This window comes from Syngnathus acus, chromosome 6 (assembly GCF_901709675.1).
Source record: "Syngnathus acus chromosome 6, fSynAcu1.2, whole genome shotgun sequence".
In the NCBI taxonomy this organism is placed as follows: Eukaryota; Metazoa; Chordata; class Actinopteri; order Syngnathiformes; family Syngnathidae; genus Syngnathus; species Syngnathus acus.
Window position 1 is genome coordinate 11,533,482 of NC_051092.1, and position 14,462 is coordinate 11,547,943.

The 14,462-nt window shown below is 40.3% G+C and overlaps 1 protein-coding gene across 6 annotated transcripts in view; it reads right to left on the reverse strand.

The window, feature by feature from the left end:
* LOC119124303 (membrane-associated guanylate kinase, WW and PDZ domain-containing protein 2-like) overlaps nucleotides 1-14,462 on the reverse strand; it is a 75,266-nt gene that overhangs the window by 31,176 nt on the left and 29,628 nt on the right. For all 6 annotated transcript variants that reach the window (XM_037254079.1, XM_037254080.1, XM_037254078.1 and 3 more), the window contains exons 3-6: nucleotides 11,316-11,435; nucleotides 7,924-8,148; nucleotides 4,025-4,253; nucleotides 2,009-2,088 (exon numbers count right to left, since the gene is read on the reverse strand). In XM_037254079.1, coding sequence (XP_037109974.1) covers nucleotides 2,009-2,088; nucleotides 4,025-4,253; nucleotides 7,924-8,148; nucleotides 11,316-11,435 — 654 coding nt within the window. The remainder of the gene's footprint in view (nucleotides 1-2,008; nucleotides 2,089-4,024; nucleotides 4,254-7,923; nucleotides 8,149-11,315; nucleotides 11,436-14,462) is intronic.

A 14,462-nucleotide genomic window follows, 5' to 3' on the forward strand; every position in this document is an offset into this window, starting at 1 on the left:
CAGTCATGTTTAAATTTAGTCTCAGATTTGGTCCAGTTCCAATCACACTTTTTGTCCAAGGATTTCTTTTATTTGTCTAATTTTAGTCAACAAAAACTGTCAACATTTTGATCTAGTTTTAGTAAGGACAACCATTTTACCCTTTTACAAATATAATATTGACCATTTTCATGTTATTACACATATTTCAAATATGAAAATGTAGGTTAAAGTTGTTTTGAATTATGTGTGGCATATTCATTTAGTTATGTGATTAGCTGGCGACCAGTTACCAGGTACCTACTGCCCAAAGAGTGCCGAGATTGGCTTCAGCACGCCCGTGAGCCTTGTAAAGAGGAAGCGGTTCAAAGATGAATGAAAGAATAATTTTTTTAGTTCATTCTATCTAGATATATTTTTTTTGATCGTTTGAGTTTTTAGTTTGCATGTGATTTGTGTTAACTACAGTTTGCTTGCAGAGTCACAAGTGCAGTCACAGGTGGTGTCTATAGTTGTGACATGGTGGTGGTGGTATTAAGTAGATTCTGTCCAAATTTGTCAGGAAATTTCTCACTGTAAGCCAACCCAAATACATGGTTGACCACTTTACCGTCCATCAATACTTTGTCTTCTCAAGAAGCTTCTACAGGGTCGATTGTCACCATTGATTTCCTTAGACTGACATGGAAGCAGTCATTGGGAAATGGAGCGGGTAAGCCTATAAACATAGTCTAATTTAACTCACTTATGTCAGATTATAGATTGAAAACCCCTGAGATGTGTTACTTTTTCTTCTCCTTCTTCCTTGCAAGGTACGTTGGCTGACTGACAGACGCAAATGAAATAGGAGCAAGCAACAGCGCCATGTCACTCAAAGACAAGGCGTGTGTTGATTTGAAAATACATTAACAAAGACACATAGAACTTAGTGATCATTGGCCCAAGACAGAAATAAAAAGTGATTGCCAATTTTATTTTTGCAGGTGAAAAGTAATCTTTGCCTCGGTTGAAGTGATAGATGAATCACGTCAGCTATGACAACATTATGCGATGTGTGTCTAGCAGAAGTAAGATTGTGTTTGTGCAGAGCCCAGCAGCGCACTTGGAATTCTGGGCACACTTTGGCTCTTTACCAGGCAGGGACGAGGGAATGTCAGTAAATGAACAAGCGAGGGGGGGGAAGAGGTGGAGAATAGATAGCGCGTGATGGGTTACACGAGGGGTCTCTGTCTGGAGGGGAGGGGAGACGCGATTAAGACGCAAAGAAGGAATTGATTAAGTCTGTGGAGATTCACTTCGCAACCTTTGACAGCAGTGGTGATGCAGGTTTGCCTGCTATTAAACCGCTATCACTTGATAACTGTGCGGCTCTTTTTCTTTCTACATTTCTTTCATTTTACCCTAAAAGTCATTTCCTACTCAAGATAATCCAATTTATTTTGATGACAACAACCCGTTTTATAAAATACAATCGGTGTGGAGGATTTGTGCATTGAATGTGAATCTTTAAGGCGGTACGGCCTAGTGAGTAAGGACAAAACTAGAGTCAGGTTGGCTTTTGCGTCTGCATTTGTCTGGGAACGAGTTGTGGTCTACAGCAGCTGCTTGCAAGTCTTCTCATTTTGTGTTTGTGTCTTTGACTATCTTGTTCTGAAAGCGCATTGACGGTGGATCCGAATCTCGCTTTTGTGCCCCACAACAGAAAATGGCTCATCACTCAAAAAACATGAAAATTGAGTACTTCACGGTACCTGTGTGAAGAAAACCCGACAAAGCAAAAAGACAAGCAATTGCGTTGCTCTTAAAAACATCAAGTTTGCATTGTTACTTCAAAATAAATTCACGTACGTGTTTTAGTGCGTGACCGGGAGGCTCACACTCGTATAACACAACCATTTTGTACCACAGCACTAAATCGACAAGCAAGTATGAAAACAGCAGGAGATGAAACGCTACTCACAAAAAAACAACAAGAAAAAAAACGGCAGTTTATCTCTGATAAACACAAATGCGCAATGTTGGCACTCACCATCCTCCTTGCATTCTTCTGGAGGCTTTGCCTTTTTGGCCAGCCGAGGATCCAGCCAGGACGTGGTCTTGGTGTTGTGACTGCACAAGAAGAAAGAGACGACAAGATCATTAGATCAAAGTAACACTAACGATCTGGATCCGAGTGAGCGGGCCAAATTCGCAAACATTAAGATGCATCAATTATTCAAGAGAGAGGTCTAATAGTGCTGGCAAGTTTATACAACAAAACACCCAGAAAGCAGGAGATCGCAACCACTGCGCGGTCGGAGAATCTAACGCGCCTAAGTGCAAAGCAGAGTCAGACTCAGTACTCAAGTAGAAGTTAAAATACTGTCAATACCATATAAGAACTTCTGAATTAAAGTTTAATTTAACACAAGGCAAAGTTTATTCTGAAGTTGGCATTCTCAACGTGTTGATGGCGTGCTATTGTCATTAACAGTTGTTGCTTCCGTTAGCTTGACTTGGCAGTGTACACATAAATAAGTGGGTACTCAAGGCAGAAAGAAAATGCCTCGAGCATTTTTTTGAATCAAGTTACTCAAATTACTCAAGGACTCGTTTCAGCCTTTTGTGCCAGAGCCCACAAGTTGGTTAAGTGAAACTTGTTTTTTGTCCATATATGCTGTTGTTTCATCAGTCTTTTTCATAATGTTTTGAAAAAGCACTTGGATACTTCCAAATGGTAGCTAACTGATTGACTACTACCGTAATTTTCGGACTATAAGTCGCACCGGAGTATAAGTCGCACCAGCCATAAAATGCCCAAAAAAGTGAAAAAAAAACATATATATGTGTATAAGTCGCTCCTGAGTATAAGTCGCCCCCCCACCCAAACTATGAAAAAAAACGCGACTTATAGTCCGAAAATTACGGTATTTGAGAGTTGTGACTCATTTGTCTACAGACTAGCTAACAAGCTAACACCAGCTTTACAACATGCTATAAATTACAGTGCTAAAAGAGCACTTTTGCGCCATCGGTTCGCCAGAATGCGATCAAATCCAAATGAGTCACTTGCCGTGTAAATGTAGCATCAGATCGTGTAGGTGTGCTGAGAATTGTTGCCATTGAGCGTATGCTACTGCGGGTTCTTCGCCGCTGACATTTTTATAAGCATTCAAAGTGAAGCATCTCCCTTTATTTCTTATCTTGCGATCCACAGTTCAAACTACTTTTTGCCATGACAACCATTACAGCAAGATATCTTCCCAACATGGTGCTGCAGATTCTCGACAGCTTCAGTCTCTCGTTTTTTTCCACCACAATGTCTCAAAGGGGGACTTAAACTGGCTCTCTATATTTTTACTTCTTCTTAACCAATTTCCTCATGCGAGACTCACTTTTCACCCTGGACTCTAAGCTCCTCAGACAGAATGTTTGACACTTGGACTACTTTATCCCACAGCATGTTTTTTTTTTTAAACTTCTTCCCTGACTTGATTGAAACCCCCAGCTGGGGCATTCAGCTTTTTACACTTGCCTTGCAATCTGGCGAAATGCTGTTGTGGATTTCGACAAGGTTTTACAATTTCCAGCTCATGAACTTTTAGGAGAAACTCCCAAAACTCGCATATCTTAACATTAATTCTCTCCACTGAAAGGCCAGAGAGGATCTGATCTGATTTGACTATGCTACTGTGTTGAAGGCACCGTAACACACACAAAGAAATAATAAAGGCACACTTATGCTTTGACAACCACAGTCAGAGAGGTATTGATGAGCGATTGCAGACTACATAAAAGAGATTGTTGAAATTTAGTCGTAAATATAAAAACTGAGCATTATTATTCTCATAACTTTAAATTGCAGGCTGGTTAAATGGTAATGTAAAAATAAAATGTATATACATCATTAAGAAATAAATAATATTTACTATTTTTTATATTTTTAACATTTTGAAGTTTAACACTATGCAGCTTGAATGTCACCATTGTGCTTACTTATAGGATATAAAACAGTACTCAGATTTTATTACATAAACATAAAGCCATGCATGTTGTTTTGTCTTACTCGATGAAGTAGACCTCCCCCTTTTCCGTGTACGCCATCTCCCAGTTGTCAGGCAGAGGGCCCAGCTCTTCCTCGTCCACATCCGGGACTTTGTTGGGGGACTTGTCTGGAGATTTGGGTGCATCCTCCGCCTCAGTGGGAGCCTCGCTCGTGGCTGCCGTTTGGCTGCAGGTTTCCACGGCAACCTCCCCAGACGCGTCAGTGCTCTTGTCCTCGTGCTCGCTGGACTCTGCACAATGAAGAACCACTGTATTACATTTTGGTGCAAATCAGGCTTAAATGGTCTTATATGATTGGTTAAAGAAATTGTCTCATTGCTATTATGCTTTAGGTGACATGGATCAGCAGTACTGATTCTAAATACCCTCAACAGATTAGAATGAGATGCTGAAATCTGATTGGACAAAAAAAATAGCAGTGCAGCCAAGAGAAAGCTGCAGAATGTCGGGATAAAATTAATAGAAAATCATGGAACACCATACTGTATTAGGTTGTAAATGTGGGTCAGCGCATCTTATTGTATTCATCCATCCATTTCCGAACCGTTTTTGCTCACGAGGGTTGTGGATCTTATTGTATTAAAAAAATAATCAAATAAACTGCATGGATGCATGCATGTGAATGGTTGTTAGTTTTCATGTGCCCTGTGACGCCCAGTGCAGATTGCAACCCCGCCCTCGCCCAAAGTCATCTTGTATGCTGGATGAACGTGGTCCTTTTTGAGCCATAAAAAAATGTTTGTTTCGATTTGTATGTGCTGTATTCCAGTTATTTCTTGCAAATACTTGGAAATGCCAGTCCGACTCTTTTTTTTTTTTTTGAGTTGGGTGGTGCTGTGCACACACGCACACGCACGCACGCACGCACGCACGCACGCACGCACGCACGCACACACACACACACACACACACACACACACACACACACACACACACACACACACACACACACACACACACACACACACACACACGGCATGCATGATGAGTCAATGCAGCCGAGCCGTGAACCCCCAGGAGGGAGGAGAGGAGAGCGAGCGAGCGAGGGTGAGTGAGTGAGTTCTGAGGACAACGAACATGAGGAGCAACACAGCACGTCAGAAAGAGAGAAACCGGCGAAGACAGAGACTTTCAGGGTCAGGGAGTGAGTCAGAAACACAAGGAAATGATTTAGAAAGTGACAATAGACGCCACCAGCTCTTTTTTTGACATCACACATAGCACATGGTTGGCTTTGGGGGTGAGCATGACAATGATTGCGGCAATATTTATGCTTCTCTCACCGGAGGTGCTGGAGCAAAGAGTGGCAGAATGAAATGCACATTTGGCAAAAGTACTGATTCAACTCCTGTAAATAAGTAAAAACAAAACAAGTACACATTCCAAAGTGCATTTAAGTACAATGAAAGTCCACATCTAAAATCCAGTAAATGGGCTTTCACTTGTATCGCGGTTTGGTACTTGAAGCGCTTCACACTGCTTCCTCTTTCACCCTTTTGATGACATCGCATCAGGTGCAACTGAGGGTTCTGTGTGTTGCTCAAAGACACTTCGGCATGGTCACAATGCCTGGGGATCGAACCTCCAACCTCTGGTTTGGGAGACAACCGCTCTAACACTTCAAATGTTATGTCATGTAGCTTTGACAGGATCTTTTTCATCTCTCCATTTTTACTTTCATTTTGAATTTCACATTGTGTCATTTCAAACTATATATTTTAAGAGAGAGTTCATAATTACAATAAAAATACTAATACTATCAACAATGATAATACTACAGAAAACATTATCCATCAAACTTAGCTATGTGTAATGTGAATTATAAGCAGAGATGGGATATCTGAGCTTCAAGCACAGGTGCTCCCACTCGTGTCTAAATCCAAAGTGTGGCACAGTTTTTACTTTCTGAACGTGGATTTCCCATACCCGATTATCAATATATATATGGGTACTATCTAACACAGCTCATGTACTGTATGACTACGCATATGTACCTAATGAAGTACCCACTGCTATTAGCATTTTTTTTTCTATTCTCTTCTTCTATTACACTGAATATAAATATTTCACGGCATCAAATTTAGGTAGTCAGTCACTTCTTTTTGGAGCCCTAAACTGTCCCATGGGTTGTTACTCATGAGGGCACAGGTGGAATTCAATAGAAAAGAGCGGCTGCATTCTGGTTTTATTTCCTCCCCAATGGGATAAATAAGGATTTTACTTTCCCTCTTCAGTCTGTCTCTTGTCCGTCGCTTGTCTATAAATCTGTCCCGCTGACTGTGCCCTGACTGCTCGTTGCCGACATTAACACGCCCGACCCGGGGTCGATGCGACTGCGCCGGCCGGGTCTGTAAACTTAACAACACGAGCCTCAAAGGCACCTTGATGGCTTCTCTGTGTTATCATTGTTCGGAGTGTCATTTGTGCCTCCACTGGCCACCGCTGCTTGTGTTCTATTAATACAACGGCCATCTTTTCTTCTGCTCTTTCTCCTGACCTCTCTTCCTCTTCCTCGGTCGGTCTGGCTCCTTGCAGCATGTCATTGTGTTTAGCCTCCTCGTGTGTCATGCTATTTTTGCTTCTACATCTGGCCTTTGACAGAAACAACCTCCAGTGATCCCTGTGCGCTTTTTTTTCCCTCCCGCAGCAGAGAAGCAAAAGGCGTTTCATCAGTTGACAGTGATGCTGAAAGACTCTGTGATATAGTGAAAACATATGCCCCAAAAAAATTGAATCACCAGTTTAATATTCACTCCCACTCTGCCGCCTTGAATGACAAAATGGCTTTGTCCTACCGCGCCACCATTTAGGAAAAAAGTAAAGTATGCTTTACCTTGACAATATGTTGAAATGGTCTGTAAAATGTGACAGCTTGTGTGAAATGCAATCAGAATTTTTTCAGGTTTCAGGTGCAAACCGCATCTTGATTTTAGAGTTCAATTCAAAACTTTTGAATTATCTACATGCTACAAAAAGGTTGCATGAAAACAAAACAAAAACCGGTAATATTTTTTATCTTAGTTTTCTTTAGTGCCTTTATCCTATTTTACTCATCCGATTTGACTGCCTTCTACACTTAAAAGAAGACTGCTTGGTGGCTGTAAAGAGTGAAACATGTTTACCAGCGTTTCAAATTTGCAACGCATGTTTGCTTCCAGATATTTATTTCTCACTCACAGTTGACTGTAAAGTGACATATAAAATATTGTACATTTAAAGATAAAAAAACATGCATGGGTTAATTGGATACTCTCTAAATTGTCCGTAAGAGTACAAGGGAGAGTGGGTCTTGTTATTAAGAACAAAAATACAAATAAGAACATTAGGAAGAGATAACACGCCTGTGAGTTGTTGTTTGTGTTACTGTGTTAAAATAGCAGTTATCTAATTTATATTAGCCCATCTGTGGTATTACGATGGCATTAAGCTAGTGGACTTTTTTGTTTGACAAAATCATATCTAATATCTAACCAAACTGATTAGAGATATGCGTGTTTAAATAAACTGTGTTTATTTTGTGTGTGTCAGTGTTAGAGTAAACATGGACTACTGGAAGTGACTAATAAACAGTTTGATGTCTGGGAGTGACTAATAAACAGTTTGATGTCAGCACTCTTTGCGTCTTCATTAGAGAACGGCGCAAACGAGTCTCCCTTTCATTCCGGTTAAGTGATGTTATAGAGATGATAGTCTCTCATTTTTTCCTGTCAAACTTTAAAAAGTGTTTAGCTTGAAGTTTAATACGATTTACATGTCTTTAAAGAAGTGGGAAGGGGTACAGCTAAAAAAGAAAACTTTGTTGATGCTTTCATAATTGCAGCTTTACATATTCTTGAACATAACTTTTTGAGATGAATGGGCCTTTCATTGTATCACCCGAGATCTAGCATCTCATAGTACCTGGCGTGATGGCCACTCCGTTGCCGTTGACAACGGGGCTCTCTTCTTCCTCCTCCTCAGGCGGCTCCAGGCTGGCGCGCTGCTCCATGTTGCTGACTGACTGGTTCCTCTTCCTCTTGCCCTGGGCGCTGGGCCGGGCTCCAGGCAGCAGGGCCTCACTCACATTAAGAGGAGGGGCTGCTGGGGATGGTTCTGCTGGTGGCTTGGGTGTGCCGTAGAAGTTATCTAACCAGGACCACAGAGACATGAATGTTAAGTCAATTGTATGTAAATTTCTTTATTCTTATGATAAGATGATAGAAAATTTGGTCAATTTACAATGTTGATTTATAATCACATTCATTATAATCAAGTCTTAGAAGAACATTTTAAGTATTAAATCTAACACTATATTTGCAACATTCCATTCCTTATGGTAAACTGGAAACAACCAGGGAACAATTGCTTCTGCATCGACTTCCCGCTGTGTCACTCTACCTGTGGAACACATTAGCAGCTACAAAGGAATCGATTACAGGAACAAATGTGCACCTGCTCTGTGGTAAAATACCCTCGGCTATGTCACTGCGCATGTGTTAACATGCTCTAAACCTCTATAATACAGTTAAGAAAAGTGGGATGTCGAACTTAGTGAAGTGGAAAGCCATAGGGAAGTCCACTGGGTATCTTATATACACAGCAAGTTGGGAATATTGGGCTCTTTGCGTCACAATGAACCTAAATGCAGCACAACAATGGGCTCTCAATTTAATGGAGTCAGAACCAACCAACGGGAAATAGTGTCAAGTCCACCCATAATGCCCCGTTTAAAGTCGCTGTTTTAGTTCTAGAATTGTTCCAGATGCTTGCATGGTGTCTAAAAATAAGTCAAATATGACAAAAGAAAAATGTATATCTCTTAAAAAGAATGAATAAAAGCTGTATCGCAACCACTGGATGTACACGTTCATCATTTATTATTTATCTTGTAAAGTCACCATGGCATGAGAGGTGAAATGAAATATTACCACAGCTTCCGACCACACAGCGATGAACATCAGAGGCCTCCAGCCTTTGTACCACATCTGCTCCAACCCCGAAAAACATGCACACTCACACATGTGCACACGCATCCCAATGACAGCTTAGACTGCTCCCGCACACCTGCTTTGTAGCCTAACTGTCCCTTGGGGCAAAGTAGCAGCATTTGTTGGGGAACAGGAACCTGCTGTTGCATTCAAAGACACTGAAAAAAACTGGTTAATTATCTGGTGGAACATGAAAATTTTTCCCATTGCTTCCTCAACGGAGAGCCTGCTGCTACATGTCCCATCAAAATCTTCTACGATATTTCATGGTTACCTGTTTTCCCCTTGCGATAATTATATATATATATATATATATATTATATATTATAAAAACAGCTTGGAGCATGAATGTATTGCCTTTTATTTGGAAAACTGCAAGGTGCAGAGTGCTAATGGGTGCTTGAGAATATTTAAAAAAAAACAAAAATTTCATAGAATCAAACGTATTTAGTGTGTAGAAGGGGTGTAAAAATATTTCGTTAATATGGTCTCTCTAATAATTAATGACGGATTTTCACATATTGCTAGGTCAGGAAAATATTTCTCACGATGAATGAGGTTCTCTAAATGGCTTTGTTGATTATATTAAATGGTCATTTGGCCTTCCTTTGGGATTGTTAAGAATTTATTGTGAAAGCAGCAAGCACTCTCAGCCCTCGTTTGAAGGGTAGCAAGGGAGGAAGCAAGAGAGCACTCGAATTGTGTTCCACTCACAGCCAAATTGGATTTTCAGCATTCTTATCAGATTTAAGCAGAGAAGGTGGGAAGAAAGGCCACCTATGTTGTCGTTCACTTCTTCATGGACATTCCTCCACTTGGCCTCAAATGAGATTTTCTTTCCATTTCAATCTCTTTTCTTGTTTCACAACAAAACTCCACATTGTTGTGTGATGGAAATTTCTTTTTTTGATGAATAAATGAAAAGCTCTCTGAATGTGTCAATCAATATGGCATACCGTTATCATTGTAAACAAAGATTTTCTTTTATACTGTAAAACTCTTGTACTGGCTGTAGTAAGATTGTTTCTGTGTACCTAATGTTTTGCTACATCAGGTGTCCTCCAAGTACACAGCAGTTAAAGTAAACTCAATTTAATTTGTAAAGAAAGTCAATTTGCACAACTGAATTTAAAGGCTATTAATGCAATTCAGCTCCACTCAATTTATTTTAATATAAAACTCACATTTTATCATTGAATTTTTTATAGGTTTTGCTAATGAAAAATCACAATTTCATCCTTGTAAACGACCACCCCATAAAATGTATTCTTTTAAAATTCTGACTTTCCTCTTGTAAAAAAATACTTTCATTTCAATAAAATTATGGATATATTATTCATCCTTGTTTTTCGGTACTGTATTCTCTTGAAATTATGACTTTTTTCAATTAAAAACTAATAGTTCATAATTTGCTTCAAAATATGTGCATGTGCACCCAAATAATCCTTCAATGTCATGGCAAAACACCTTTCAATTTTTGTCTGATTAAATCATATCAAACAGTGGTTCCTTGACTTGCACGCTTAATTTGTCCTGTGACTAAACTCATAACACAATTTGTTTGTTGATATGTCCATGGACTACAAATGAAGGATACAAATCGTAGCCTCCATGAGTGAAAATGCTTTTATCGTATGGGTGTCAACTTTTTTCCTTGCCACTACAATCTGCGGTTTCTACGAAAACTGTATGGTGTACGATAATTCTTGATTTGTGGGGTATTTGTATTTTAGACACCTGGAGAGTTTTTTGTGGTCACGTGGACGTAGCTTTCGTTTCAATTATCTCTACAAAAGTGAAAAGAAAACCACATTGTTGATTGTTTCAATTCAGGGACGCTCCAAGACCATTTATCGTTTATTTTTCTTTGATGAGTCTTTGACTCATTTTACCTTGAAAATGACTCACCACCACGCAGCTGTGCAAAAAAAAAAGGCAACCTACTGCAGAGAGCAATCAGCACATGCCTCCCGAGAAGTGTGCGTGCGAGGCTTTGTTAAAGCGCACATGCCCAAAAAGCTTTTGGGCAAATGAACCAGCAAGCCCCCTCCATCTGTACATGTACCCCTTGCAGCATAGCAAAACACATGACAGGAACACACAAACAGGCACGCACTATACTGTACATCTCCAGCATCACTTCCACTTGTCCGTCAGTCTTTATATCATCAGTGGCTCTGTATCTGCCACTGACACTTTATTGACAGTGACTCAGTTAAGGAGAAAAAAAAAAAACCTCAGAAGTAGTGATAAAAATGATCTCCAATACTACTTGGGTAAAAACGGCAAAATTGCATGGCAAAACAACTCTTCCCTGAGACTCACCTTCATAGGTTCCACTCTCTAGTAAGGCTCCGCTTTGCTCCAATTCCATAAATCGTTCCACAGTTACAAAGTTGTAGTCCACCCCTGGGACCTCGCCCTCCTTGGGCTGCCTGGTTGTACCTAGTGAGAGAGACAAAAGATGGGGGAGTCAGGGAAGCCTCTTGAGAAGAAAAGGCAGGAAGGCAGTGGAAACACAAGTGGCAACACAAGAGGCTGAGTCAGAAGTTATCACGTGCCAACGCCAAATCCATTCACACAATTGGGAGTGTGCGCCAGTGGGAAAGAGACAGCTCGAGAGTCACCATCATTCACTTCCTCTTAGTCAACTTGGAGCTGTCTTGACTCTCAGCACAGTGGACACCCATTTGTACACCTTCCAGAAGCAAGTCCAGCAGGTGAATCACCAAGACAAAGAGATTATCTTGAATGTATTTGAAATTGTGAGTTTAATTTCTTTTACACACGTTAAACTTAGTAAAACACACTTTTTAAAGCGTTCTTTAGCATCTGCTCTCATTCACCGTTCTCCACAAATCAGACCTTTGTGAGATTTAGCAGTACAGAGATGGTTGGAGGGATGGATAGATGGATGGGAGATAAAACCGTTGAACTAAACCATTTAAGTATCATCTTAATCCCTAATCATATAACATAAATAGGTCTCAATGAACAGGATATCCAGCTATCTATATTATATCGCCCCAAATTGGCTAAGGTGGGTACACAAGAATGAGCAACGTTCAACTAATGTCCTGTGGCAAAAATGTTTGAATTGTTTTTTTTCCCTATTATCTACCTTTGTTGTTTTTTGTGGAGGGGTAGAACATAATAACATTTCTATTCACTTCAGTGGGAAAAAATTATTTAAGATATCAAAAACTGTTATGAGCGTGGTCACTGAACATATTGAAGTCACATCTCAACACAGCACTGTATTCAAAAGTCTTCAAACATCAACTACATGACACACACACACACAGAGCAGCAACATATACTAAACTGAAGACGTACGACTCTTAAATCCATGTTGCCAGTATACGGAGAAAACTCATTTTAATCCGCGATATAGCAAGGAAACAGTAATGACTACATCAACTGGGCTTTTTTTTATTTTTTTAAAAAAAAACAAGCATAACTCAAACCTCCTGACACAGCACATATTGTGCACACAACAGTAACGCAGAGGCATTTAGGCTTGGAGCAATTAGAGGCTGCCAACGCTCCGGAGAGCACCATCAGCGGGGCTCTGTGATGGGCCTTAATGGCAGCTTTGGGCTTAATGAGGTGCTTGTGTTTGCGCTTCAGCCAAGTCCACTTTGAGCCCAGTGAAGTCCACATGAAAGAACGGAGAGTCCACTGGGCCGGGCTGTGCGTTCACGGTCAGAAGCAAAGCCCACACTGCTAAAGCCAAGTGGATCTGATGGGCCAAGGTTTGGCGTGTGTGGCATCCTGTGTGTTTGTGTGGAGGTGTAATGGAACAGACATCATGCCCTTTGTACTATGTTTGTGTGTGTACGTGTATATGCATGTGTGTGTCAGTGCTAGGAAGTCACATACTTTATTATTCTAAAGGCGACTTTTTTTTGGTCTTGTCCATAAATCATCCATCTCTATTCAAATGACAGAAAATACCATGAATCCATTCCAGCTATCCAAAAATAAGAGCAAAAAAATTCTAAAGCGTTTTTGATTCAAGAAATAGGTACTCTTACTCCATTATATTAACCTGCATTCTACTTTTATATTGACCCATTTACTAATTATGTGATAAAGTTTTGGGGGGACGGGTGTCTGCCAGCTTTCTTGATTGTGCACTGTTCACCAGTCAAATAAATCACTAGTGACGTTTGACTACATTTCATAAATCGAACAGAGCCAGGCAGCCCGAAAGTGAACACGTGACTGCTACAAGTATGTTTAGTGTCTCTATTGGTTTGTGTCACTCTTCTTCAAATTCAATTACAGGGACAGTAAACACATTCCACGCAATTCTCAGGTGGGAGATGTTCTGCTTATTTCTCCATGCTATTCTTTTTTTTTTTTTTGCGCCACATAAAATGCCTTTATAAAGCGCGCTGTAATATCGGTGCAATGGAGCTGAGTACATTAAAGTTTAGTACATTCCCCGAACAAAATAAAAATGTATCTTGAAGGGGACGTGTGCTCGGCAGACCGCCTTCCGCCAGGCACAGCTATCGATCAGGACGATCACAATCAAATTATTCTGCTACCCACACCACAGGAGACAGAGCTTGCCGGAATATTGATGACCAGTCCATGGCCTCCCCTCCCACTAATTCTTAGTGCAGACATACTAGGAGAGAAAGACAAATGCCAAGAGGGAAAAAAACCTGTATATTTGGATGCAACCCTGAATAAAATTGCTGAATTTCTAAACAACTCTTTGTGACCCTGAATCCTTATGGGACAGTACCATATAGCTAATCCGAACATCTGTTAGGGGAAACTTTAGTGGTCGTGTGGTTTTTAATCATCACTGCAACAGCTCCCCACAACATTCGGTTTTGCAATTCTAGTTTTTTTTCTTTTACAGCGTGGCTGAATTACTTATTCATATGCTTGCAGATGTGACACATTGAGTCATGTATATCAATCATTTAATATTGGAATCCCACTTCCCATTAAATTCCCCCAAAATGTCTTCTGTGTCTGACATTTACTCATTCACTACAATTATTCTTTTCTTACCTTGATAAACTCACAACAAGAGACCAAAATGTTATTATTATAATTCATAATTGGAGGGCCATCCTGGCAGGATGACTCAACTCGGCTCACTGAATTTGGTCTTTGTTGTTGTTGTTTGCATGGCTTTACGGAGCTTCAAGTGACTTGCACAAAAATGACTGTAGATTGCAGTGAGAGCTAAAAGTATATCTGACTATTGATTGAATGTCATTTTCTTGCTAATAAAAGAAAAAGTTGCCTGCTTGCCAAACAATACTTGGCCAAAACTCTCTGAGGTGACGCAGTGAATGGGTCAGAGGTGGCTAAAGAACTCACACTATGTACTTGTACTTCTGCGTGAAATGAAAGCAAAATGTAAAAAAAAAAAATTGAGTGGGTCCATGCTTATGCAAATTGCATCATAAGCGTCGGAGCTGCCACTTCGGGTGGAAGTGGAGA